The sequence below is a fragment of the Amia ocellicauda genome, chromosome 8 (genome assembly GCF_036373705.1).
Source record: "Amia ocellicauda isolate fAmiCal2 chromosome 8, fAmiCal2.hap1, whole genome shotgun sequence".
Taxonomy (NCBI): Eukaryota; Metazoa; Chordata; class Actinopteri; order Amiiformes; family Amiidae; genus Amia; species Amia ocellicauda.
Genome location: NC_089857.1, coordinates 33875367 through 33902556, shown reverse-complemented (window position 1 = coordinate 33902556; position 27190 = coordinate 33875367). Strand labels below are relative to the sequence as shown.

Sequence of the window (27190 nt, the reverse complement as noted above, 5' to 3'; positions counted from 1 at the left end):
TAAAGGAGTCCTGTAATGAACTAAAAGAATATGTTCTGGTATTTGCAAGTCTGGTCAGGTGGTAATAACAGAGAAAATCATAAAAACAATAATAACAATAAACTGCAGCCTTAAACTAAATACCTGGGGCTCATTTATTTGTTCTGATATCATAAGTTCAAATACAACTGATCTTTCAAACACCTGCTAATTTGATCAATTATCACCAGTTTCTACAAAACACTCGAATTGGTGCACGTGTTGTCTTTCTAAACCATTTAAGCAAAGAACATCATGAACAAATAATACATTTGAATATGCTCCTAAAAGGTCAAAAATATATACCACACATGTACCAGGGTGGCAGTAAGGTAAAACATGTTTTTCGTATTTCGAACTGGAGAAATATACCGTACTGTATGGCGTACCAAAACAAAAAAAGGATCATTGAAAAACAAATAAATATGTTGCGTCCATGGACAATATTCTTGAATCACAAATTACTGCAGAACAAATGACATACATTAACATGAAGCTATTTGCCAAATATGGCAATTCCCATTTTAATTTACATGTTGCATGAGCATGATGGCATCAAAAACCTCGTCATTCAGTCCTAGTCTAAATTAATCTGGAATATAGTGCAATCTGAAGGTAGAACCGTCAGATCTTGGCTGGGATTAAATAAAAACATTGACCACCTGATAATAGAAAACCCAATACTGTACTCAGCAGCGGCTTCATTGTTTGTAAGATGTTACTTTCTTCTACTCATAAATGTAACTGCTATGATGTACAGGTTTGTTGTTTGCTATGGTCAGCGTTTTGATTTACTCCATATTCACAAACTTTAAGAACACATATGACCGTAATTGCTTGAATTAATATAAGGCTTCTTGGACAGTGAAAACACTCTTCTGTATTGGACTGCCTTTCAGAAATCTGTATCGTGTGAAATCACCCATTAAGATGTCATCCTTAAAGTGCTTACATACTGTTTTGCAGCATCTCTGTGAGAAAACCTTCCTTCCATAGGTATCTTCTGTGTGCTGTGCTGATGTGCTGTTTTGACTGTGCTGAATCTGCAGCAAGCTTGGCACATAAGCAAATGTGGTTCTACTTCTGTTGTCTACAGTCAATAGGCGCTAGGACAAACATGAATGTGACATGAAATAGAACGTATATCACTGAATGGCCATCAAAGATCTTGTGCAAAATCCTAAAGTACCTCTACAAAGCTGGTACAAAAAGGTTTCGAAATAGGTATGTAAAAATGCATTACTTCATACAGTACATGGAAAAAAATATCATACCATACTTTCAAATTATAAAATACTGGGCCAAAAATATTCCATAACGTAATTCCATACCATACTGTACCGTACTGTCAGCCTAGCACAGGTATTATCTATGGATTGCATGCATTCAATTTCCACCATCAAAAAGTGATAATACTTAATACTTTTTGGTTTAAGTATTGTATATCGTAGAAGTGAGGCTCTGTATATTAAAGTCAGTTATAATTAAATGTTTCATGAAAGATTTATTTTTATTGTAATGCAAATGCTGTCTGCTGGCACCTCCATTTACTATATTATACCAGTACACACAAAACATGACATCTCAATTAGGCTGCAGGTATTTTGGACAGTGTTTCGAAATGATCTATGAGACCAGGTGCATAGTGTTTGAATGCATACAGTAACTATTACAGTATTTGATTTACTGAGTTTGTCTATTTTCAGTGTAAAAGTATGGGACAACCAATTAAACTTGGAGTTAAACCAAGAACTGCTTAGTGCATTATCACAAGACTGGACTCACTTATAACCCCCAGAAAGAGATAGTTAGTTGTCCTTATCCTATGATATTTCAGTTTAATACATACTGGGGAGGCCTTCATCACGCACTGGATCGATATAGGCTGATGGTGATGATTATATATTGTTAAACTGTAACACGGTACATCATATTCTAAGTAGATCGATGTGTTAAAAATTACACATTAAATTAAACTAATGAAGATAAATGGCTGTTAGAATTCTTCCTTTCACAGAGCAGTGTTGAGTGCAGGAACAGATGTTGGTCTGTGTTGTCTTTTTCTGATTTGCCAAACCAGTTAATCCCAGATGTGTTCTATGGAATTAAAGTCAAGACTTTAAGCAGACAATTAATTATTTCTAAAGCTACATATATGTCCATTTTGGGTACCTTTATTTTAATACTGATAACTATCAATTAACCAAATAGTAATACTGCAAGCTTTAACTTTACTTGGGGACATTTTGTTAAATACTTAAAACATAAGAAGAAGGAATAAAAACAGCTTAGACTGTGTGCATAGGTCTTCTTTTGAAGGATTTAGTTTTATTTTAGAAATCTATTTTTTAAGTAATAACAGGAAAGATGAAAATACACACATGCTAATATGTATATTTAATTATATGTAAAATCTTTAAATATCTAAGCAAAATTATTAAATTAACCAACAGCCTTGAACAGCAGAACAGATTTGTTTTCAGTTGTGTGGATGTTCATAATAAAACATGCCTTAGGCTATTACTGTGGTTCCGTCTCCTGATCTTATTTCAATAAAAGCTTTTGTGATTCACTGACATTTTAACTTGGTTTCCACCCAGAATATTTAAAATATATTAAGTACCACCTCCCTTTTTACTATATTGAAAAAATGTAAAATTACCTTTTTGATAACTTCAGTAGAGCTAAAAAATATTATTTGTGGATATATATCTGCACACTTTGCAAGAACAGTGTGGTATGGATTGGTTTCCAGGGACCACTGACTTACATTACATTATTTTCACAGTACAATTTATTTTTTACATGAAAACTTGAGTGTATAATGCAGTGTTGCATTTCATGTATTTTTAGCTCATATATCTATTGTAAACCATTCTGTAAACCTCCAAATAAAAATAATGACTTACTGTGAATTCACTACATTAAGTTCTAGTAGGTATATTTAAAGCTATGTGATTAACAAGAAATCCAATAGGATATCATTAGATTTTCACTGGGTTCATGGATCATAGAATAATTAAACACATTTTGTCTCATCTTTTTTACAGTTATTGAAGTTCAAATGTGTGGCTGATCATTCTTTCTTTTCATTCATCTTTAAATCTATGTATTCACCCTTTCAGTGCCTGCTCTGCAGACTATTATATAGTAAATGTCTACAAGGCTTTCGGGACATAATTACCCAACTTGCACAAACCCTGGTATATACAACATATCTGCCATTTTGTTCATTAAACTTAAGGCAATATTTCAACAGATCTCTGACAAAAAACATTAGAGCAAAACATTACAGCAATACACAAAATACTTCAATTGTATAACTTTGTATAAATTGTATAACAACTCGTAACATTACTGCTATCCACAAAATAAACAAGAAACAATTTAAATAAGTAGTAGAACAAACAGTATAATTAATTGAACACACGTGTATACCAACACACACCATCCACTGTATGTATGTATGTATGTATGTATGTATGTATGTATGTATGCATATGTATGCATAGCAAAATCTCACTACATCACCATGAAGCCATTTCAAACATCAACGTCACTTATTATAAGCATATAAGCATTGTAATCTCCCAAATTTTATAAGTACCACATTGAATACAAAAATATTGCATACTAATGAATTTATTGAAATTAACCAGTAACTATTTGTAGGCTTGACAATGCAAACATTAACATCCCGAGCTACATCTGGTTATGTAAATGCTAACGCAAATATATATGCTTTATGTTAAGTCGGCAATCTTTTTAAATGATAGATAGATAGATGGATCCACATCTTAATATTAGATATGCCAACTCTAATCAAATGCCTTTCCCGTTGAATAACCCCCTCCTTACTTCCCTGGGATGCATTTAAAAAAGACGGAGAATATGACCCGCCTAACAAACACGGCTTGTTACACTACAACGACTGATGTGCGTGGAAGCACAAAGGAAAGCAAACACGCACACGAACGCAAATTAATATAAATATGCATGCATTTCAAGGCATATAACTTAAATCTAAAATCACTCCTGCACTTGCTCCAGACAGCACAGTGTCTGGTGAGCAGAAGTTCATGATTGGAGACGGTATGGAAAGGAGGAGGAGCAGAAAGTGTTAGTCCAATCCAGGCTCCTATAAGCCCCTCTGCAGCTCTCTCCTCTCTCCTGGAAACAGTGAAAACCACACTTGGATCTGCAGACACAGATGGCATGTGCAAACCCGCCTGCTCTCCTTCCAAACTATTAATACATACACACAAACGTGCTGAACGCATTGACCCTCTGGAATGTTTTTACCCACAATCTGACCCCCTCGGTGCCGGACAAAGCTCAACCTTTTCTGAGGATCTTGTGTTTGAAATCCCTGTTTATGTTTGTATCTTCATGACTGCATCCAGAAGAGAGTCGCCACCATGCGAGGTAAGGACACAACTGTTTGTGACAGCTGACCTAAGTGCATTTAATTCAGTGTAGCCTACATTTTGCACATTGAACAGTGTCTATCTATCTTTCTTTCTATCTGTCTACCTGTCTGTCTGCCTATCTATCTATCTAGCTGTCTGTCTATATATGCTTGTGCATTTAGGTTGCACGGAAAAGTAAGATGCGTTTAAATTAAGTGCATATATCCCTACACATTGGGACGCAGGTGCTTTAAAAGTTGATCTCCACCTCCACACCAGAGTATATACTGGTGTATAGTATTTTATGCATGCAGTATAGTTTTCTCAGTTATGTGACTGTACACTGTAGCTGGATGCTAAAATGGTTTGCTACAATGCATTCATCCGTTGCACACTGGATTATGATAATACATATTGCAACATAATTAGCGTTTTTAAACTTCGCGTTCTGCACACTACAGGTTACATCAACCACCAAAAGTGTGCCAGTTTCTTATATGAAACGACAAATCTCGATCTGTGTTAATTACTTGTTTTTCTGTATTTTTTTTTTCTGTACTTCAATAGTGAGCCAAGCTTTTTTTTTTTTTTTAAGTTGCATAATAGTGGAAGCGCAGTTGGAGCATCACTGTGCGTGGGACCTTGTTGTTAATATATTTATACAATAATAATAATAATAATAATAATAATAATAATAATAATAACCGCAATGGGACTAACTGGTTGAGAGATGCATTGATCCTCTGTTTGGTTGATGACTAAAGAGATAACGTTATCATGTGCCTTGCCAGAGTCAAACATGGAGAGTATTCGTAAAGAGTATTCTTATGTTGTATGTCTCCCTGGATAAGATCGTCTGCCAAGAAATAATAATAATAATAATAATAATAATAATAATAATAATAATAATAATAAAGAACATCGGCGCGTTTCTGTAGCGCAGATGTCCGCATTTCTCTGCGGATCTGTGCTGCTCCGCCAATGGGAGTGGTGGCATTCTGCAGATCTGCGCAGAACTGCGGGAATCTGCGCTACACGGACGCGACCGTCTATATTCCTTCGTGTCATGTGTTCTACTGACCTACTTCCATCAGTCAAGCGCCGCTGTGCGCCGAAACGCCGAAGTGCAGCATCAATGTGAGGCGTCCAGACAGGTTCACACACAGCGGCTCTCAGGGCTTTCAATCATGTGGACGCGATCAAAGGCTCTTAATGATGCTGAATGCGCTTTGCTTGGCTCTTACGCACTGCAACTTAGTGATGAAACCATCATTAAACGGAACGCGACGTTCAATTAGTAACAGGAATGGTTTCACATGAATTTCAGAATTTAATGAAAGAGGTGCCTGAAAGGAACAAGAAAATATAGTCCAGTCAAATGCAAATACTAAATAAAGTTGTATTCTTAATATCCATCCTCAGTGATATGCATATGCCATTATATGCATTTTAAATTAATGTAAAATATAGGAGGATATAAGGATATAGCCTATAAGAGCATCCTGGTTGAACTGCGTTACTGATGTGTAAATATTTTGCAAACAACTCAGACTAGGCTGTACATTTGTATTTTGGTGATTTAAATAGAATGCTATTAACTCCCTAATTGACGGGGTTGATGGTGCAGCTATTTCGTGGGTTGCAGTAGACTAGCGGCTTAATCACCAATATGGAAGATTTTCATATTACTTTAAAGACAATTTACAATGTATACTGCTTTTGTAAACTCACAACAAATCTTTCAGCAAATGTATGCCATTAAGGCAGTGTTTTTTTTAATAATTAATCGAGAATAAAGAAAGCCTTTATCAGATTCGGTTGGAATACTTAATACTCTCAATTTTACTTTACTTTGCTTAAATATATATATATATATATATATATATATATATATATATATATATATATATATATAATATTCATATCAATAGCACTATACTTAAATAATATTGAAGTTGTTTAATTCACTGAAAACTGTAGTAAATATGTAACCCAAAGGGATACAATAACGTCGCAAAACTAATGTAAAAGTCACTTTAAAAAGGGGTGGTTATTCTACATTATCAATGTAAAGGTAGCAGGTTACTTTATCAATGTGAATTATTTCTCACACTGTTAAATCTCTCTTTTGACCACTTAATAAAACGCTGTTAGAACCCAGAGAATTATGTTCTAATTATCATACAATTTCTTACATTTATCTAGTGTGCTTGCATTGTGCACTGTCCTATTTATTCATCATACCAGTTTGACAATTATTCCAGTATCTCTAGACACAATAGAATTGGGAAAATTAATTAGATAAGCATTCAAACATTTGAAAAGGGAGGAATAAAACAAATAAATGACAACAATTGGTGCAGTGTGATGGAAATTATTATACATTAGGTTTTATCTGTGGGGGTAGGGGATTGTATTTGATAAAATATTGCAGTTTGAGCATTATTGCACAGTGGCTGGAATATCATAATACACAAACTCTCAATATTAGCAAATCTGAAATGTAATAGTTGACTAGTTTTGAACCATTGTTGCTATTACATTTACTTTATTGATAATGGGGAAAGTGTGGGAAGACAATTGCAGTTATTGAAAATCTCTGAAGAACAAGGAGACCCTTAAAATAAGAACTCAAACATTTGTTAATGCAATAAGCTTTTTGTGTTTTGCATCTTAACCAATTCAATTGAATAGCAATGAAAAAAACAAAAATAGATGTTATTGTCCAATGTTCAACCTTCCATTACTTATTCTGTATTCTCCATTTTTCACGAGTCTTGTTGCATGGATTGGATGGATTTTATGCCTATATTGTTGCATCAAGGACAACAGAGGTGATGGCTAGGGCTTGAAAAAAGCCCCCAGAATCATTTCTCTTTCAGCACACCCCAAAGATATTTGTCTTGTAGAATTAAATCAATGACGAACACTTCACAGAATCTGACTTTCTCAACTGTGAGGTGTGGTCCATTGTGACACCCTGTTTCATTGGTTTAAAAGGAATGTGTACCCATCCAAAATAATTTAATCCAATATAGAGTAGCACAGTAACAAACTACCAGTCTCTTACTTGAAAAATAATCAGTGCCATTTCAGTTTAATCTTTTTAATAATCCCCATAAGAACATTACCCTTTTTTCAAATATAAAACAATTAAGTTTGATGGTGTAAATCCACATGGCTTGGAAAGAGTCAAGGAAGACTAATATTTAGGTATCAGCACAATAATACAACTTTATGAAGAGCTTTCTCCCACATTCTTATTTTTTGTAAATTTTTCATTTTCTGACAAAGGACTGGATTAAATCAAAACAACCCAATCACCAATCTCAAATGAAATACATTGTGCTTGTATCCATGCTATGAACTTCTGGTTTACAAAAAGCCATCATAAAATACAATTGGTGTAATATGGTTCAAAGTCTCAGTGTAAATCGAATAAAGTTTAAATACAGAGTTTGCAATAAAGCCTGAGGTCAGACAAAATATGTGTTGAATGTTGCACAAGTTCATAGCATTTTTGTTATCACTAGCACTTTCTCTGTCCATGTAGTTATTCAAACTACAACACAATGAAAGTTATACAAGTGGCTGAAATACTATGTGAATTCTGGATATATTTTCCAATGCCACCTTTAAATGTAATCTTCATGCACCAAAAATTACTATTTGTTACAATTAATTTGGAGCACTAGTCTGTGTCAATCAATATCCTTTAGTATATTTTCTAGTATATATTTAACTTCTAAAAAGATGGTTAAGTTGTATTTTCAGTTTATTTTTGTCAGATTTGACTTGTTGTGGACAGTGACTTATTTTTGTTTTGGTTAATTTAAAATATGTGATCTGAAAAATATTGTATACTCAGAGGTTGATGAATGGTAGGAGGTTACATGAGTTTAACCCATAAATGCCTAGCACGGATGTGTGCTTTGAAATTAAATGCAGCCATTTTATAGCTCTGTTTTCCTTATTTTATATATATGACTGCATGACAGTTCTTCAGCTCAAAAACCAAAAGCAGTTTTTCTAATTTGTTGTAACATCCAAATATGTGACTGTTTATTTACATGGATGGTAGTTTATTTAGTCTTAATATTTCTTCTTAATCCCACAAGATTGTATGCTGGTTATGGTCTTCCTCATACATAAGGAATTTATCTTACTTTGTATATTGTATAAAATTAAGATAGTGCATTGTATAATGTATATGTATTATGGTTTTTTTTTACATTAAGTTCTGCTGTTCTGCCACAGTATTATTGAATATAAACTAATCAATTTCATTTTCTGTAGCAGTCTGTTTACTAAACAACCGTTCAGTTTTCTACGGAGCAAATGCTTGGGCTCCAAACAGGGGATTTAACAGCTTTCCATGTTTTTTCTGTAGTGATTTAGCAGAGCTTATAGATCTGTCAGAATGGGTGCAATGAACTGTGAGCTTGAGGTCCGCTGTTTAAGAAATCAACTACCACTAATGAACTGCATGCCACTTTTTATACTGACCTCATCAAGAAGTTTCTTGTGCCACTCTCAATACAACATCTTAAATGTCTTTAAATTAATGATAAGTAATTTTTGTTTTTATAACTGTTTTATAGTGGCTATCATGCAATTAATGTAATTAATCCCTACAAAATGTCATGATGATTTTTACATACTCTATAAAATGTAGCTGAAGCAAGCTATGCAGTTTACACTTACAAAAGTGTATACTCTATAAATCCTTTAGTAAAACATATTCTCACATACAACATTGTAAAAATTATTTCACACTTTCATTTAATTAATGTCTTTCAAGTTGCTTCCATTTTTTCTCTCTGCACATTTTCGACATCGATCAGTTATGATAGTCAACCAGTCTTACACTCAATGAAGATACATCCTGGTTTGTATTGTCTTGTGATGGTTTATTGAGGAGAACGGTCACTAAAATTACATTTTATAATGCTTGAAGGCTAAATTGTAATGCTAAACATTATGCTATTATTATTTGTATTATGCTATTTAGTATACAACCTCAGATTAATGCCCTACAATGAATTGAAAATTATTAAATTTCAGACAACTATATATATATATATATATATATATACAAAATCTATATATAGATTTATTTGTATATACCCCCAACCCCCCATCCAATGCACACTTTTATTTCAAAATAACAGCATAACACTGTTGTTTCTGGCACCAGCTCTGATGACTAAGTCAATATGTAGGTGGGTCTTTCATGTGTAATGTTTTATTTATTGATTGATTTTGCTCATTTTGGCCCAGATGACTACTTCGTTTTAATATGACGTCCCTGCTACTTACAGAAATTAGAAGAATCTCTTCTTTCTTTTTTTACTTAATGCACTAAATCAACTAGGGACATCAACAAAGAAACTTAAAGGCACGTTTAAATGTATTTGATTTGTACTAAATGCCCATTAATGCATGGTCACTGATATAGATATGGGTACATTGAAATAAAACAATCCAATTTAGGTACACTTTGGGTTGCTTTCAGCCAAGACTGGCAGCTCAACACAATCAGTATTCCCTTGAACTTCTGCTCACATGACTGTCACTGTACCCCTCACACTGTGCTTTATAGATGTGAGCCACTGGGAACTCCTCAGAAGTACTTACTTGGAAATGATTTTTCAAAGCCTTTGTAGTTCATAAAATGTAGCAGTGTCCATAGCACTCAACCAGCACTTATTTTAGTCTGTGAACAGGCCAAAAGGTCAGTGGGTTTAAGAGTTAAGTGCACCTTGGAGCAAAAGTACAATGATGTGATGGGTTTAGGGACTTACTTGTGTTCATCTAGGCTTAGTCTTCCATTTATATGGAAAATTAATAAGAAACGTCAAACAAAATCACCTACCATTATTCATGCTCTAGTTATGTACATAATACGGTGTGCACTTCTTGACTGGATATTTATAAGCAGAAAATAGTCTGATACGATGCAACAACCAATTGCAAAATGTTATATCTCTGATATTCTGAAGCTTAAACAGTCTGCAGGAAAGACTACATTGTCTAATTTCAAGCAAATAAACACTGATGATTAATACATGTCAGTATGTTTAAATAGCATGTATGCATATTTTTCTTCGGCTTTTTAAAAGGTAAGCTCTTATCATCTTGATAGTAATTTGGATTTTGTAGGTTATTATTTGGTTTCATAAATTATTTTGGGACTGCTTTAACAAATATTTAAAATGATTGGTCTTGTTGTCATGATAGTGCTGTGTATTTCTCTGAAATGATTTCCACAGTTAGCTTTTATATCCTTCCTACTCTATCAATGTTTATTTTTATTGTATTTGTTGTGTGGTTGGTTATGCAGCCATGGATGTGGGAACGTCTTTTGTATCTGCACAGCAGTGATAATACATACAGAGGCAGTGTGAGATTCCAAACTTTATCCCCGAGGCATGCCTCAACCAGCCGCCCCCAACGTCATCACCGCTGTCTTTTGTACCAAGATTGTGGGAGAGCTGTGCAGCTTCAATACTCCTGTGCATTTTGTCAAGCTGATCCTAAACCAAAACTTGAACGTGTGGCTTAACAAGACACCTGTATCCCTCGAGCAATAAAAGGGTGCTTGTGGACTAAACGTGTAGGACATTATGTGACAGCAGATGGCAATCAGTATGAAAAGAAGAAATCAGTCATCAAAACACATCATTAAAATAATAATAGTACAGAATGCCGCTAGTGCAAAACAGAAGAGCATAACTTAAGAAAGTCTTGCACTATACTGCACTGTGCCCTTGCTGAAATAAAAAACATAATTCCCTAGAATCTAACGTTGTCTCTTGCTGACGGATTTCTGTTTGTCAGGTATTTCCTGCATCATCACGATGTAAAATGATTTGGTGTAGAAAACATCAACATGCAAATATATATATTTAAATACATGATACAATGACTAATTAATTTGACTGATATATTAATATTATGATGATTACAATTGTTTGCATATTATTGTTATTATAATTATAATTATTGTAATATTAAACTTGAATGTAGGTTGGTGGAGTAAGGCGTATTACAGAATGCAAAATGTGGTAGAAATGACTCCCTTTAAATTCTGTTTGGTATTCCACCCTGATCCTGTGGTTCAGCTCCTAGTGTGTCATTGAAAAAAAAAAGGAAATTGTGACTGGAATTTTAAGATAACGGAGACACATAAAGTCCTATGTTTTCTTTGCTCGGGCTGTTTCCTATATGGTGGAACAGATACACCAGCAGAGTCATAAGCAGTTTTCTATTAACATCTTTGGTTTCTAAAGAACAAAAAGCTTAGCCAAAAGCAGACCTCTGGGAAATGAATACTGTTCTTGATTTCATCTTTACATAAAACAGTGAAATGCAATGTCATATTGACGCTATATAAAAGTTTAACACTTGTGTAGGCCTTCATTGGGACAATGTTTTATTCTTAAACAACTTCTTGACTGTAGTACATTATTAAAATATAGTAGATAAAATTAGGGTATGAGAATGTGGCTATTCTTGCATGTTGTTTAGGGTGAATAGGACATTTGTTTATCATGATTGTGAAGTCGCCTGCATTTATTGGATGATAGAAAACCCTGGGGTGGATCAGACTGGACTGGAATAGGCTTTCCCCACACTGCTGCTGTCAATACACTTTCTTCATAGAAAAAAACACACCAGAGATACAAGCATAACATACAACGGGCAACAAGTAAGAATAATTACAATAATTACTGATGATTAGTCAACTTAAATTGTAAAAGATTTTTTAAATATATAGAAATCTGTAAAATATGGAGCTGAATTATAGTGACATAAGATTAACAGTAAATTTTGAATGTCACTAAACATTACATAATCAGAAATTGCTCTATACAGTATTGATTATTTTAATCATTTTTCTACTGGTTTTAAATGGTCTCACTGTGTGTTTTCTTTAATGTATTTTGTATTGAGAATAAATCCCTAATGAGATTTGAGAGTGTTAAAGTCAAGTATAGGGAATTTTGGATCATTATCTTTGTATAAACATCTAGACCAGGGGTGGCTAACCCTGGTTCTGGAGAGCCACAGGGTCTACAGGCTTTTATTCTATCCAGATTGTTAACGGCTTAATTGAACTAATTGTGTGTCTGTGTTCAAGGTATCCAATAATTTAGAGGGACCTGGAAATCCTGCAGGATTGCGGCTCTGCAGGTCCAAGGTTAGCCACCCCTGAGCTAGACTAAAGTATGGCCACTTAATTGATTAGAATGTACCTTACAGATCAGATCAGATCTGGTTGGTCCAGTTAGATGCTCATTTATAACCTAAAGTTTTCTTAAAATGTCCGGTCTTTTCCACTGTGTCTAAACTCTTACATTTTCTGTCGCTAAACATGTCATAATCACTAATAGTGTTCTTTTGTAACAGTAATTTATTAAGGAGATTTCCCAGGATGATCTGTTGCATACTATAACTAGATCCTGTTGCAAACCTTTTGTCTTTTTGTTTTAGGGATTAAATTAAAATTGTAATTCATATTTTCCAGTTCAGGCATCAATGATCTGGATGAAACAGACAAAATATTGCCATGTGTGCCTTGTGTGTGTGTGTGTGTGTGTGTAATCACTTGACACAAGCACCGCATGGCTGATTTTATCCACTGAGCCTGTGAAAATAGTTACTATTGGCAGTTTAAGCAAAACAAAAAGGAAAAAGGAAAGTCCTGTGTAGCTTGCCTGTAGATCACCGGACAAGTTGTACTTAAAAAAGTGTGTGTGTGTGTGTGTGTGTATGTATGTATGTATGTATGTATATATATATATATATATCTAGATAATTAAATAATAATGGATTAACCTCACAAGACCAGCAAACTGTTTGTTTTAATACAATAATCAATGTTCCATTGCATATGTGATTTAGTGTACAGTTATTTACTTAATGTGTGTATGTTTGTCAATGACTGTGCAGAATTTAACCACAAGATCACTTTTTCTTCATCGTGCTGCTATGTTTGAAACAATGGAGACAGTTTCTTCCAAAGCATATTTATACTACAGCTCTGTAAAAAATTAAGAGACACTGCAATTTCTTCAATCAGCATCTCTACATGTATGGCAGTCATTCCATTCCATTCATATTTTATTTGAAATTTCTGAAAAATGGTGTCAGTAGTTTATAGAATAAAACAAAAATGTTCATTTTACCCAAACACATACCTATAAATAGTAAAACCAGAGAAACTGATAATTTTGCAGTGGTCTCTTAATTATTTTCAGAGCTGTATGTGAACCTCTCTCAGGAGCCTCTGTCTCCCCACGTTACTCATGCATATCGGCAATATACAAAGCATTTTTTCAGATTGTTACAACAGAGACCAACAGAGCAACAGAACGAGGCAACCACAACAACTGACCCAGACCCAACCATATACTTCTCAGCAAACTGTTGCATTTCATGCTCTCCTGGTCCCTAGATCGCTCAGCTACTAAACTAATAGCATTTTTATGTTCAGTATTGTGAAGCAGAAAAACTCCTGTAATTAGCAGAGCGCTCTGGAAAGTTATGCAAGCCGCCTTCAGAACAAAGTTGATGGGGAGCTGTGCAATACTGTCAGTTAGGCAAGCAGCTACCTTTTAAAAGCAATACAAGCTTCCTCACATTTCAGAGTCCCGCTTTTTGTGGCTCCTTGTTAATCAAGATTTTGGAGGAGAAAGCGGGGGAGGGGAGGATCGGAGCGGTTGCACACATATATAATGCCGCTGCTGAGAATCTCTCGAATTTGCTTTTCCTCTCTCTCTTATTTTTTTTTTATCCACAGGCTGCTTTGAATGTGCTGAGAAATCTCTCTACTTTTCCTGTATCTTGAGAAGCCAGAATGCTTGTTACTAGTCTTAAGTTAATTTTAGCATTCCTATTGCTCACATGCTTGCTGTAGAAACTTCTGTGGCTCAGCTCAGTATAAATAGGAATAATCTCCCCTTGTCTCTCAGAAGTGTGAGAGTGCTTCTAAACACTATCAGCTCTTACATAATGCTGAAATCGGATCTCGAGAGCTGTTCATTCTGGTTTGTTATAGCCACAGTATATATTGCTGGCTGAGGCCATTCACTTGAGCATATGACTGCAAATGTGCTGTTTGCTTTTTCTTAGCATACACTGTGGCTCTTTGTACTGTAAATGACTGCCATCTCAGAGTGCACTGAAGTAACACTTTTATCCTCCTAAAAATCTAGAACATTTGAGCACTTGATCGTGCATGTTTAATAGTAAAGACTTGTGTTTCTGATAGGTTTGAAGGCCAATATGTTTAGTTTAATTTTCCTTTTCAATTCCAATGTTTATATATTTTAATTTAAAAAACTATAAAGCATCTATAATTTAGAAGCTACTTATATATATTATTGAATCAATAGTTAGATTTTTTAATTTATTTTTAAGTACTGCATATTTTGTATCGCATTAATTCAGCATTTTAGCAAAAGTCCACTGATTAGTAGTAGACCTGTGAGAAGAGAAAAAAAAAACAATCATGCATATTTATATGTGTATGAGTAAAGGTAATGTGCAAAAACAGAGTTTAACTGCTGCACAATGCAGCAGGGGATTTTGATATAGATACAAATAAGACCTGGGGGAACTTGCCATTCAACATCATATTTTTCTTTTGAACAGCTTCATGCCACTGTGTCCCATGTGCCTTCACACAGTGAAGTGGCCACACTGTCCTGTACTGACCTTGTCCAATGTGAAGAATGTGCTTATCTTTAGGTATATACGTTACCTTTGTTTGTATTTATCTGGTGTATATACTGAATTTAGTGTGTTTCTTTTCATATTATTTTTATAAATAGTTTGTTATTAGGTTTCTCTCCATAGAATGTTAGGTTAATTTCTGTTTATCCTTAGGAATTATAATTAAATGTGTCCTTGTCAAACGCAGGGACACTTGTCTTGAAGTGATTATTTTTTAAAGTTTTGGGATTCTTTTAATTGCTTTAATTACTCAGGTCTAGTAGTGGAAGTAAAAGGTACACAAAATCCTATAGGTCGTTGGTTAGTCTCTATACACCGTAAGTAGTTTATTTGAAGTACATTTTAACTATGAACATTTAAAGCACATTCAAAACTCAACCACAAGAGGGGGATATTAAACACACTGCATAAGTGACACTGGTACCCCAAAAGATGACATAGGACTGAATCAGAACTACCCACAAATCGCTAATAATATACTTGAAGCCTTTGTCAGAAGCCACTTTCTCCTACTTAAAAATATAAATGTGCAGATTTCTACTTTGCAGTTTACCAAGCTGGATTTGTGCACAGTTTATTAATTTGTGCACATGCTTTTTAATTTGTGGCCACGATTTAATAAACTGTACAACAAAGTAGGAACAATCATAATTAATATTTTGTGCACACGCTTAATTACATGATGGTTTAAAAAGGCATGTGCATCTCACATTTAATTTTTGAAGCTATGTCAACTCTGGGGCATACAAATGTTGCTAATAGTTCATACTCATTTTTATTTTTCCACAAAATGTTTTCCATCCAACCAATGGTAATATTTGCTGCTGAAATACAAACCTTGCTTTGGTGCAGTTGCTTGAATGCATAATAATACACATATAATGCAGATTTCCACAGCTGTTTGAGCTTTTTATCATTGAGTAAGATGAGTCTCATCTGTAATATCTCCTTGTGTGAATGAACTGTAGGACTGAGGTGACCCATCTGGCAGTTGCTGTCTTGTTTCAAGGGTACACATACTTGGTACAGTTATGGGGCGAAATCTGCACGTTAAAAAGTACCTTATGCACAGTAAATCATACATTTCAAATTTTATAATAACAGAAAAATATATACAAATCAATTTAGTTTAATGATTTTTTTGCCTTTTACTACTTTTTCAGTTAATTTAAAAGAGGAGTTGGCTGCTCATTGTCCCAAGGCCAAAAAACAAAAACAAAAAACACTATTCTAACAGTAAAACATTTCTGATTTTATGGAGCACCTTCTCATGCTGAGCATCCTCTTGATGTGCTCCACAAAGTGCACTGTAACAGTAGGGCAGTTTATACAACAGTGAATCAATATTTTATTGTGAAAATTACTAGGTCTTGCATTTGACAGTCTATAATTTTCAACATTTCTCACACCGTTGATAAAACGAAAGTGTTAAAATGCATATTATGATTTTGCAATTTCGTATTCCATCTGTTTGTACATCCTTTGATTGGAATTGATTTGAAAGATATGTGTGACAGAGATCAGGTTAAGTGTAGTCTGCAGTTGTCTTACCAATCAATTTGCTCTTTCAAGAATGCCTTTTGGAGGTACTTAGTAGCTTCTGGGATTTATAAAATCATAATAGGATGTAGTTTTATTTGTTCTTTTTATGTATATAGATTATTAAGCAATTTTGCTTTTTAGATTTGGTGGAAGTTTGTATCTTATATAATCAAATATATCCTCTAATATTACAAATAGGCTGTTTTTAATAATCTCTTATCAGAATCAGACAAGCAGCTTTGGCACAGCAGCACAAATGGTCATCTTCTGGCAGAATCAAATTTTTGCAATTTATTATCTTCTCAGACAGGATGTTTCACTAGTCTGTTTATAATGCACATTCTGTGTGTGCTTACTTGCTGAAGGACAAACTAGTCTGAGATCTGCAATACACTCTTGTTTAAAATATTCCAAATATATGTAATTTAACATGAATAACAGAAATCTGAACTTGGAGACATGGAAGTCAACACATCTAATATTTGTATTTATTTTTTATTTAGACTTATTTAGATTTCTTATTTAGATTAGTAATTACACTAGTGTGTTAAAGTATTTTTTTTGCAACATTGAACTCATGCCAATGCTTTGTTTAATGCTACTTATACTTTAATGCTGAGCATGGTAGGACTGTGTATTTACTTGTCATTATTGTTTTTCCTGTATGATACTCTAGGCTTGTGCCCCCTAAACATGCAGGAAAGGTAGTGATACCTTTTGTTTTCCTTAAGCTGTCTATGGAAATAATTTATATTGATAGATTTGTTCTGCTTTCTTTAACCCTGAAACATCTCTAACATCTCTAATCTCAGTTTTAATGTTGTTGTTGTTATATAGTACTTCTTGATGTTTGGTCTTTGGATTTGGAATCCCTGATGTTGCTTATTTCAATCTTCATGTATAATTTAATAATTATATATATATATATATATACATCCCAGGCAGTTGGAAGTTGGGATCTCATTGAATATACACTCAGGAACTTTTGTAGATGCCTTGTTACAGTTAATTTATCTCTTTTATTTGGTCATTTGTTTTGGTCATAAATATGCATAAGATTGCATCAGTTTAAGGTTTAAGTGTGTACATATTCAACACAAATTTGAAAGCAATCTCACTACTGTAAAGGGGCGTTTTAATTAGATTTTTTCTCATGTTGATAGAGGTTATATATTGTGATTTAATCAATTTAGACACTCTTTTAAACTTACATTCTTGCTTCAAAATATGACGATGTCCTGGCAAAAACATGTAGTTCATTTTTTACTTGAAACCCTTGCTCTCACATCTGTTTAAGAATAATTAAAAACAAAAAACAAAACTGTAGGCCTACCAGTGCTTACAGACTCAAAAACAGTGTTTGTATTCGATGCTGTGTGGGTATATTCCTGATTTTATGTGAACAGAGGTTTCCTTCTTTAAGAGATGTGAGGACATAATAAAGCCCATTGGAAAATCAAGAGGCCTTTGTTGTACATCACTTTCAGAAAGTCTTGCCTAGAATAGATGTATGGAGCATATAGAATGTCATGCGCAAGTAAACATTGACTGTTTGTTTGTGTGTTTGGGGAATCAGAGATTTTGCAATTTAAAATGGCCTACAGGTGATCTGTGCTTACATTGTGTGAAATTTTCAATTGGCAGTTTGTAAAGGGTTTTCTCATGCTGCTTGGGCTCTTCATTGATGTATTGGACTGCAGCCAGCTGTCCCCTTCTGTGCCCTTGTCAGGCCTTCCAATCAATGATGAGAACAGCTTTTTCTCTGCCCAGGACAGCTGAACCCAAGCCAACAGGGAGATGCCATACACCACATGCGCACACAGAGAAGAAAAAAATAACAGTCCCCAGTCTGACAAATATCCAGTGTGCAGAGTTGGAACTTTCCCAGTTGTTAAACATGGTGAAAATTACTGCCAGTAAACAATGCCTAGAAAGAAACATGTATAAATGCTGTATGGGCTTTCATACCACTACATGTACATACTCCTAAATTAGGTTGTTCTTCTTCCTAAACATGTAAATTAAAAAAATTGATCTTGAATTGTTTTAAATGCAAGTGCAGGTCTACTCAAAATATTTAATCAGACAAAAAAAAGCAATCCATTAAGCTAAATATTAAACAAGATATACATGATCATGAATTAATCAAAATCTGTATAAAGAACAAAACGCATCAGGCTTAAAATTAAGTTAATAGTCAGTGTTTTAACACCATTCATGAAGATCTCCTGTACTTGGATACATTACTTAGTATCTACATACAGAACTAATTTTCAATTTGAAATGTTATTGACTTTTTCTGTAAAATACTAAAACAATGTTTTATTATGTGAAACAATTTTTTGCAAGCGAACAGAAGAACACTCACTTGTGTAAACATGCTTTCGACATAAAGTATGACAGATACTAATCCACAGACTTGTGTGCAGATGCTCAGTGAAAGTTTACATTTATATATCACTAAATACAATGATCATGACTTGATCAGACTTTGTGTTATTTTAAAGCATTTAATTCTCTGAACTAATGTTGCATAGGTTTATATTTTCCCATTCAGTCACAATAACTTGTATTTGATCTGATTAAACATACATAACAGACATGTTAGGTAGTTGCTGCAAGCCTTGAATGTCTGGATGTGAAGCACGGACTGACATCTAGTGGCTCTAATTGATAATGTTTGGAAATTAGCTCAAGGTCATTCAAAATGTGTTGCTTTGAATACATTATCTTCCTGTAAATTGGGTCTTGGGTATTTTTGCAGAGTGAATGGCTGTATGTTATTTCATCCATCCTATTGTAGAAAATCTGGAATTTCACATGCAATTCAGCTCTGTCTATCTATCTATCCATTTGTCTGTCTATCTATAATTTATCTATCTTCCATCTGTCCATTTATCTGTAGGTCTTTCTTTCTTTCTGTTGTCTTTTATAACAATTAGCAGATTTCTATCCATGAGGAGCCCTTGACCAAACATTTTAACCATTATTGCACAGCACTGTTCCAACAGAGGAATTGGCTACTGTATTTAAGATGTACTTTGTACTATGTGCTTTGGCTTTACTTTTTGCATGTAGCAAGGTATTCCAACTGAAAAGCTTGCAAAACAGAAGTCTTCTCTTGACAAATTGTGTATTGGGACTGACCATTGTGAGTTGCTAAGTTTCAGTACTGGTTGGCTTGGTGGTACTGTGTATGGGGATGTTGTGACTTTGTCAAGACTGGGACCTGCTGGACTACAGAAAGTACTGTTTTGACCAGAGCAGTGGCTGTATGCATACAATATTTTTCCCATAAAGACACTGCCATTGTATTTGAATGTATTCCTGTATCTACAGAATATCATAAGGCACACCACTGTAACTCATTTACTTTGATAAACATACTTCTGCTTTCCTGTAAGGATTTTATATGTCAAAAATAGGAAAATTTGTATTCTTGTATTTTAATTTAGCCTCTGATTATTATTTTATTCAATACTGGTAAATTGGTGGCCAAGGGTTCACACTAAGTCTATAATTAGATGATCACTTACAATTAGTGGTTACTGAACAGGTTGATGTAATCTTCCTTCTGTAGTCCAAATTAGTTTGAAGTTATTGATGTTGGTTGTGTTGTGCATCTTCAAAGCACACAATCTCTACTTGCATGGGAGTAGACTTCCCTCTTTATTCCCTTGCTGAATCGTTTGCCTTGGTAAAATTATAGTATTACAAAGATAATACTTAGTTTCTATCCTTTGGGTAAACAGAGGCAACACAAAACAACTCAAATGGGTAACGCCATATTTGCATTTTGGGAAACACAAGCTCAACTATATATATATATAATTTCTTTATTTTTCATTTTTAAATAGTGTTTCATAGTTAAAGAAGGAAGCAGAAAATGTCCAACATCAAATATTTTTTTTCCCCTGTGGACCAATTCTATTTTTCACCTCATAATTGAACAAAATATAAGCACCTGGGATATACCTTATGCATTTTTTTCTGCTGATGGTAGGGTTCTGAAAATGTGACTAAACGTCCTGACGCTTGCCCAGTTTCTAAAGGGAATTGAATGAATATATGTTCTTGAATCTATGCTTCTATTTGTATACTGTAAGTCGCCCTGGATAAGGGTGTCTGTGAAGAAATTAATCATAATGTTATGTATCCCTTGTTTATTTTATAAACATCCTCTGGTAGCCTGTCTTCTACCTTGGCTTTAGCCTCGTAACTCAATGGAGAAGCACTGAGCTCTTTTCTGTACACTTCATACATGATAATACCACAGTCTCTGTACATGGCTCTTTATTTGAGATATGTCATCTTAAGGTAACAGTAATTGCATTTCAATCATCAAATGGATCCCTATAAATAAATACATAATTTGCACAACTTGAGTGTTACATAATAAGTTAGGTCATTCATGTTCCTGGTTCTTGTTGAAATAGATTAAAACATACATCAACAAAAAAGCTACAGTCTTTATTGAAATCATGTATCTCGTCCTTATTAAGAGCGAGAAGAGAGAAAAATATTATAAGCATGTATATCACATGCTATACCTGCAGGGGAAAAGTAGGAGCAACCCATTTGTACATGCATGCAGCACCAAACTGGACGGCTTGTGGTCTTATGGTAATTATAAGCCGACAACTTATCATCGTGACATAAAAGTATTTGTGGATTAGGTTGCTGTACGCAAAGGCCTAATGCAGTCTAGTTAATGCAGGCAGAATAAGTATTGTGTTAAAATCTTTTCTGACCCCTGTAATGGGAAATTTGTAGTCATACCCAAATCGGAATGTGTTTGTAACCATACGTACACATACTTGAAATGTAATTACTTAATTAATTAAGTAGGCATTTTGAGAAATTCTGGCATTCAGGAGAACTTCAGATCATTTGATATTAATTAGTTCAGTTTCTTGGCTTCAGATCCCTTTCACTGCACATAGTCAATCTTGACAGCCTCCTGATAAAAGCCTGAATGATTTTCATTTACATCAGAATAGGATCCATTTAGCTCAGCAAATAAACAATGTCTTTCTGGGAGAAGGTTAATAATAAACATGTTCAATTAAAGCTATGACTATGGCTAATAATGGTGTCAGGCTCCAACAGTACAGATAGGCATTTAGGTACTGTACTTTAGGAGGCGAACTAAGTGCAAGTGTGTAATTAATTGGATATTTTGTGTGCATCCCTAAACAATTAATTCATTTTCTGTTTTAATGAGTATGAGGAAAGTATTTACAGCACTGCCCAAAAGTACTGGTGTCAAATGGTAGACTTTCATTTAAGTCATGCCGTCTTCACAGGCTGTTAAGTAGCTCATTTGGTTCCCTTAATAAACCCTACAACCTTGAAAGTGCATCCTTGATTCTAGATTGTGCCATGAACTGACTATTGCAGGGATTGGGTAGGTTAAAGTTAGCCATTGGTGTCTATCTTTGTCTGACTGCTTGTGGGACTTTAAGTGTGAAATCCAATTTTTTTTTCACTTTTCCTTTCCGATATTCAGAATAGATATTCAGAATTCAGAGGTATACAGTAGTAGAGTAGAATGGGGAGTGGTTCCTCAAGTGTGATCCTACATAGGTTGTTATATAAATGTTTATTCACACATTTTAATAGACAAATACTAATACCTTGCATTTATAGTCACTTAATGTTACTGAATGCAGCTGTATAATCAATATATTTCTTCTAAAATTCTGAAAAAATGTATGATTCATCATATTGTGTATTTAAATTGCATAACTGCAAAAAATAACAGATATAGTTTTAAATATACAATGTTCAAGTTTCCATACCCTTTGAATATGGTGCACAAAATGCTCTGGAGTAATGCTGCAGCATTTATAGAAGCTTGTGGAAGTCATTATTATTGTCATTGGGTATAAAAGGATATTGTTCAAAAGAATAATCTAGTCACTACAATTCATCATCATATGGAAAGTCTGTGAATGTCTAAAGGTCTCAGGTAAAAGGTTATCAGTCTTCAGAAGCATTTTGCCAACTGTAAAATAATACATAAAAAATGACAATTGCAGTTTTTGTAACCAGGTAAAATACAAAATTGAGCTTTGGGACACACGCACCAGTGGTTAGTTTGGAAAAGATGCTGAGATAAATGTCATTCCTTCTGTGAAGAATGGAGGTAGATCTGGTTTGCTTTCAGGCTGTGCTACATCCTCCAGTCATGGTCCACTTGAGGGAACAAATACTGAAGGACGGATGGATCAAAAACTCGGTGCCTTCTCCCAAGTAGCTCAAGCTTGTTTGCAGTAGGACATTTCCAGCATGATACTGATCCAAACTACACATTTAAGTCTATCAACAAATTAATATGGGAGTATGAAATCAAAAAAGTCTAACTTGGCCATCTTACTCTTCAGACCTCAGTCCACATACTGGAACAATTGCGGGTATTAACTGAATAAAGTGGTTCACAAGCAACCTGAAGGTGTTGGAGAGGTTATGTAAGGAGAGGTGGTTAAAAAATCCCTCCTGGGAAGAGCCTTAAAGGTTACAGGGAAAGCCTGCTTGAGGAGCCATGATATAGCGATTGCCAGGGATGTATGGAAATTTGAACATGGTGTATTCAGAAATATATGTGAAGTTAATGACTACATTAAAGGGCCTTGGTTTTCTTTCTAATCCAAAAGATGATACCTCCTAAAGTACAGTGTCCGCTGTCGCAAACTGCACATATTTCTATCAAGCTTCTAAGAAGAGTGCTCCCTACTATATGGGTAAATCAACACCATTTCCAATCGCAACCTCATTAAACATGATTTTATATTTACCAGGCCAAGCCATGTTTTTTTCTCAACATCTGAGCCAAATCAGGTGTTACGCTGACTTAACTACTTTAAAAAAATGTCTGCCAATGAAGCTGAATCAAAGAGACCACAGAGAATGGTTACAGTTCAAGATCATGCTGATGACTCAGTAGGATCCTTTAAGAACTATCTGGATGAAATTATGAGATACATTCGATACACTAATGATATTATGAATGGCCTTGTTTCATTTGTGGCTTCTCTTATGGTCTTCATATGTTCTTATAAGAAGCAAGGCTCATTATACTAAATATAGTTATCACACATGATTATTATATAGCATGCACAGCTGAGACTTTGCAAAAAACATGTGTTTTAGTTCAAGATCTTATATAACAAATTAATAACCTCTGTGGACACATTTTCACATCAAAGTTCAACACAATGAAACCAATTGAGGTAATCTGACAGTCAGTCTGAAATAATTGGAGAACATGGCATTAAAGTTGTATTGATTAACTGCTTTTAGTAAGCAAAATAGGCATATCGAGAATTTCTGTGTTGGATGAATAAGTAAACTGTTGGGGGAAACTACATAATGCAGCTCTTCCTTTGCTTTTGCTGTTATTTTCAGTTTATGGCATTATTACACAATTGTCTGCAATCTAATTTGACAAGTTTATCATTACTGATCACAGAATTGTCAACATTACATAGCTGATTATTATTTCAAGGCTATGCAATACAGGGCTTACTCATTGATGGATTTCCTTCAATCAATGAGGACTCTTCAGTCCTATGAACAGTTTTATTTACTCAAGTAACATACTGTGCCTTAAATTCAAGGCAGATTTGTGATGTTAGCGATGGAATTGTTCTGTCTGGATTGATGCATATATAATCAGGTTTTCAAATTAATTGCATATAATTAATTAGATGTATTTCAGCAAATAATCTATTGTTTTAATACCAGGAAATATATGTATATATTTAACCTTTGCCTAAGAATAGGTCTTTCTTTTTTTATTTTTAATGTTAAAACATGTTATTGGATGCCATGATGTATATTCAAGGCCTGAGTTTTGAATTTGAAAATAGCATTTACATGTGTTTTTCACCTTCAAATTGTGTTATATTGAGTTCTGGAGGGTTTTCTCAATTTGTTGGGTTCTCTTTATAATATTCCGCAAAATACAAAAAAATAATGTTATAGTTGCCAGCACTACATGGGTTCCATGTCAATCTGTTCTACTCCTGCAATAATTAATATCATCTTCTGGGATTACAATTTTAGAGCTTGTGTCAGAACAGTGATAATAAAGCTTTCCTTTTCAAACTGTTTTATTTTTTATTTTTTTGGCTTGCACTAAACTAGATAAAGAATGTTGAAGTGTTCCCTTTGGCAGCCCCTGTGTACTGCGTTAAAAGACTTCAGCTAATGCTGGTGTCAATCGTAGTCATGAAGTAGTGATCATGAAGTATCCTTGGAAAAAGTGAAAAAGGTCTAAACCGCAGAATACTCCAGAGAGCCATGTTCAGGACTCAGCAGAAAGTGACTGCAAAACATTTACTATATTGGAAGTTATTTAGAAACTGTTACTGTTAATATTTGGGGTAATTATAACACTATGTAACACAATTTTTGTTCCTGGGTAGTAAGTGTTATTTCCTAATTGCTTATGCCTCAAAAGTATAGAAAAAGGCTATTATTCCCTACAAGCTTTGCTTTTGTGACCAAATAAATACAGTAAATACAGTATAATCATAAATCTAAAAAAACGACTCACTTCTAAATCTTTTGTAGTCATTTTTGTATTACTTTAGTATAAATACATGTTAATTTGGATTCATATGTAGTTTTTTTCCGGCTTTATGTGAACGAAAAGAATATCAAAATATCACTGTCCTGGTCACAAAAGCAGTGTGTGTGGAATAATAGACATTTTCTATACTTTTGAGGCATAAGCAATTTGGAAATAACACTTACTACCCAGGAAAAATAAAATAAAATAAACAAACAATATTTTTGTAGAACAGTTTGTGAAACAGTATGCATCATTGCCATTCTAACGTCTAGGTGCCATCTGATTCCAGATTGTCTGCACTTCAGTAAGCACATTTTACCCCTAAGACAAAGGAGTCAACTCCTTTGGCATGGCTGGGTTGGATTGAGAATGTATTCACCCCATGTGGTTGGGATGACATTTTGTTATTGCTTTTGTCAGTTGAAACCCTTCCAATTACTTTCCTATTTAATTGCAGTGAATTAAACACAGGCATAACCTGATAACATGTAGGCCAAGAAACCTTCTCTTAGTTTTAACCTCTCTTATGCTCTTATGTTGTTAACATAATTTGTTTAAGGGCTTTCATTACTGAAAATTAACCCCAGCCCCCATTTGTAGCTTACATGTTATGTGTCAATAGTGTTTTATAGTTTTACTTTAGATCTTTAAGGATAACAAAATTGTCCTTATTATTGAAGTTATTTATTTTATGTTTAGTCCAATTTAAATATCATTACATGTTAATATAATGTATTTATGTGATGGAATATATTAAATTTTTTGTCTTCCAATATTGTGGTTTAGAATGTCATTCTTCAGAGTTACACTATATGCAGTTGAAGGGTGCTCAAATTAGATACCAGATACTAGAGGTCTGATTTGAATTTATTGTCAATTTAATTATGAGTTTGAAATGATATGGGAATTATTTAATGAGTGTTTGTACAAGTTTATAAAAGCAAGCATGTTTCTCATGTCATCATTTCAGATCTCAATCACTTTCCTGTACAGCAGTACTCACATCCAATAGATGAAGCATGAATCATGGTGAGAAGGCAGTCAAAAAAGTGGGTCAGAATTTAACCAATTAGTTCGTATGTCAGGACAACTGCTACCTTGACCCTTTTTAATTATCAGCTGCATTCTTGATTGTTTATTTACACAAATGTTAATATAATTAATTACTAGTTTATGGGGAAATAGTTGTGATTCTGTTCAGTCAACTGGAATCTGTAGCTTTCTGATCCTGTGGCACCGTTTGAAGAAAAGTTCAAAGGCTTGTTAGTGATGTACTTCTGTGTGTACAAGAAAAATACAGTGGAAGTGTAATTTATGAAAGTGTAATAAATGCTGCATAAGCAATCTGTTATAGGCTTTTTAACATTTCTTCTCAGCTGAAGAGTCTTGGAATTCTACTGCCAAACAGTTTTCTCTTTAATGTGTCTTTTTAAAATTATGTTCTTCAAATTATGATGCATGATGATAACCGCATTTTTCTTTTAGAAAAATTGTTATTATTTGTATTATTAGCTTTCAAGACAATTATTACTTGTAAGCATGTTTTATTGTTTTGAATGGGACACTGAGACAAAATATATTTAGTTATTTAGTTTTCAAATCCAAGTACAAACAGATTTATATGTCAGAGAATGGAAATTTGATTTAGCTGATAAATATTCCAGGTAATGTCAGCAGGTTCTATTTGTGTATGGATTTATGCCAGACTTCAGCAGTCATATCTGTGTACTTTGTTAAGGAGTGTGTTTCGTTTCATGCTCCATGGAAGACAATAGCTCAGTGTAATGTTTAATGTCAAAGAAACAACTCAATTGCACTGTTCAGTGTGTTGAAATATTGATTTGAATTCCCTCTCCCAGTGGGATGAGTGCCATATTATTTGATGTCTCCTTTTCTCCAGTGG

The 27190-nt window shown here is 34.1% G+C and overlaps 1 protein-coding gene across 1 annotated transcript in view; it reads left to right on the top strand.

The window, feature by feature from the left end:
* Nucleotides 1-4175: 4175 nt before the first annotated feature.
* The window catches only part of rorb (RAR-related orphan receptor B), a 34830-nt gene continuing 11815 nt past the window's right edge, over nt 4176-27190 (top strand). The window contains exon 1 of the mRNA XM_066711154.1: nt 4176-4443. Within this exon, the coding sequence (XP_066567251.1) occupies nt 4437-4443 (7 nt within the window). The 5' untranslated portion in view covers nt 4176-4436. The remainder of the gene's footprint in view (nt 4444-27190) is intronic.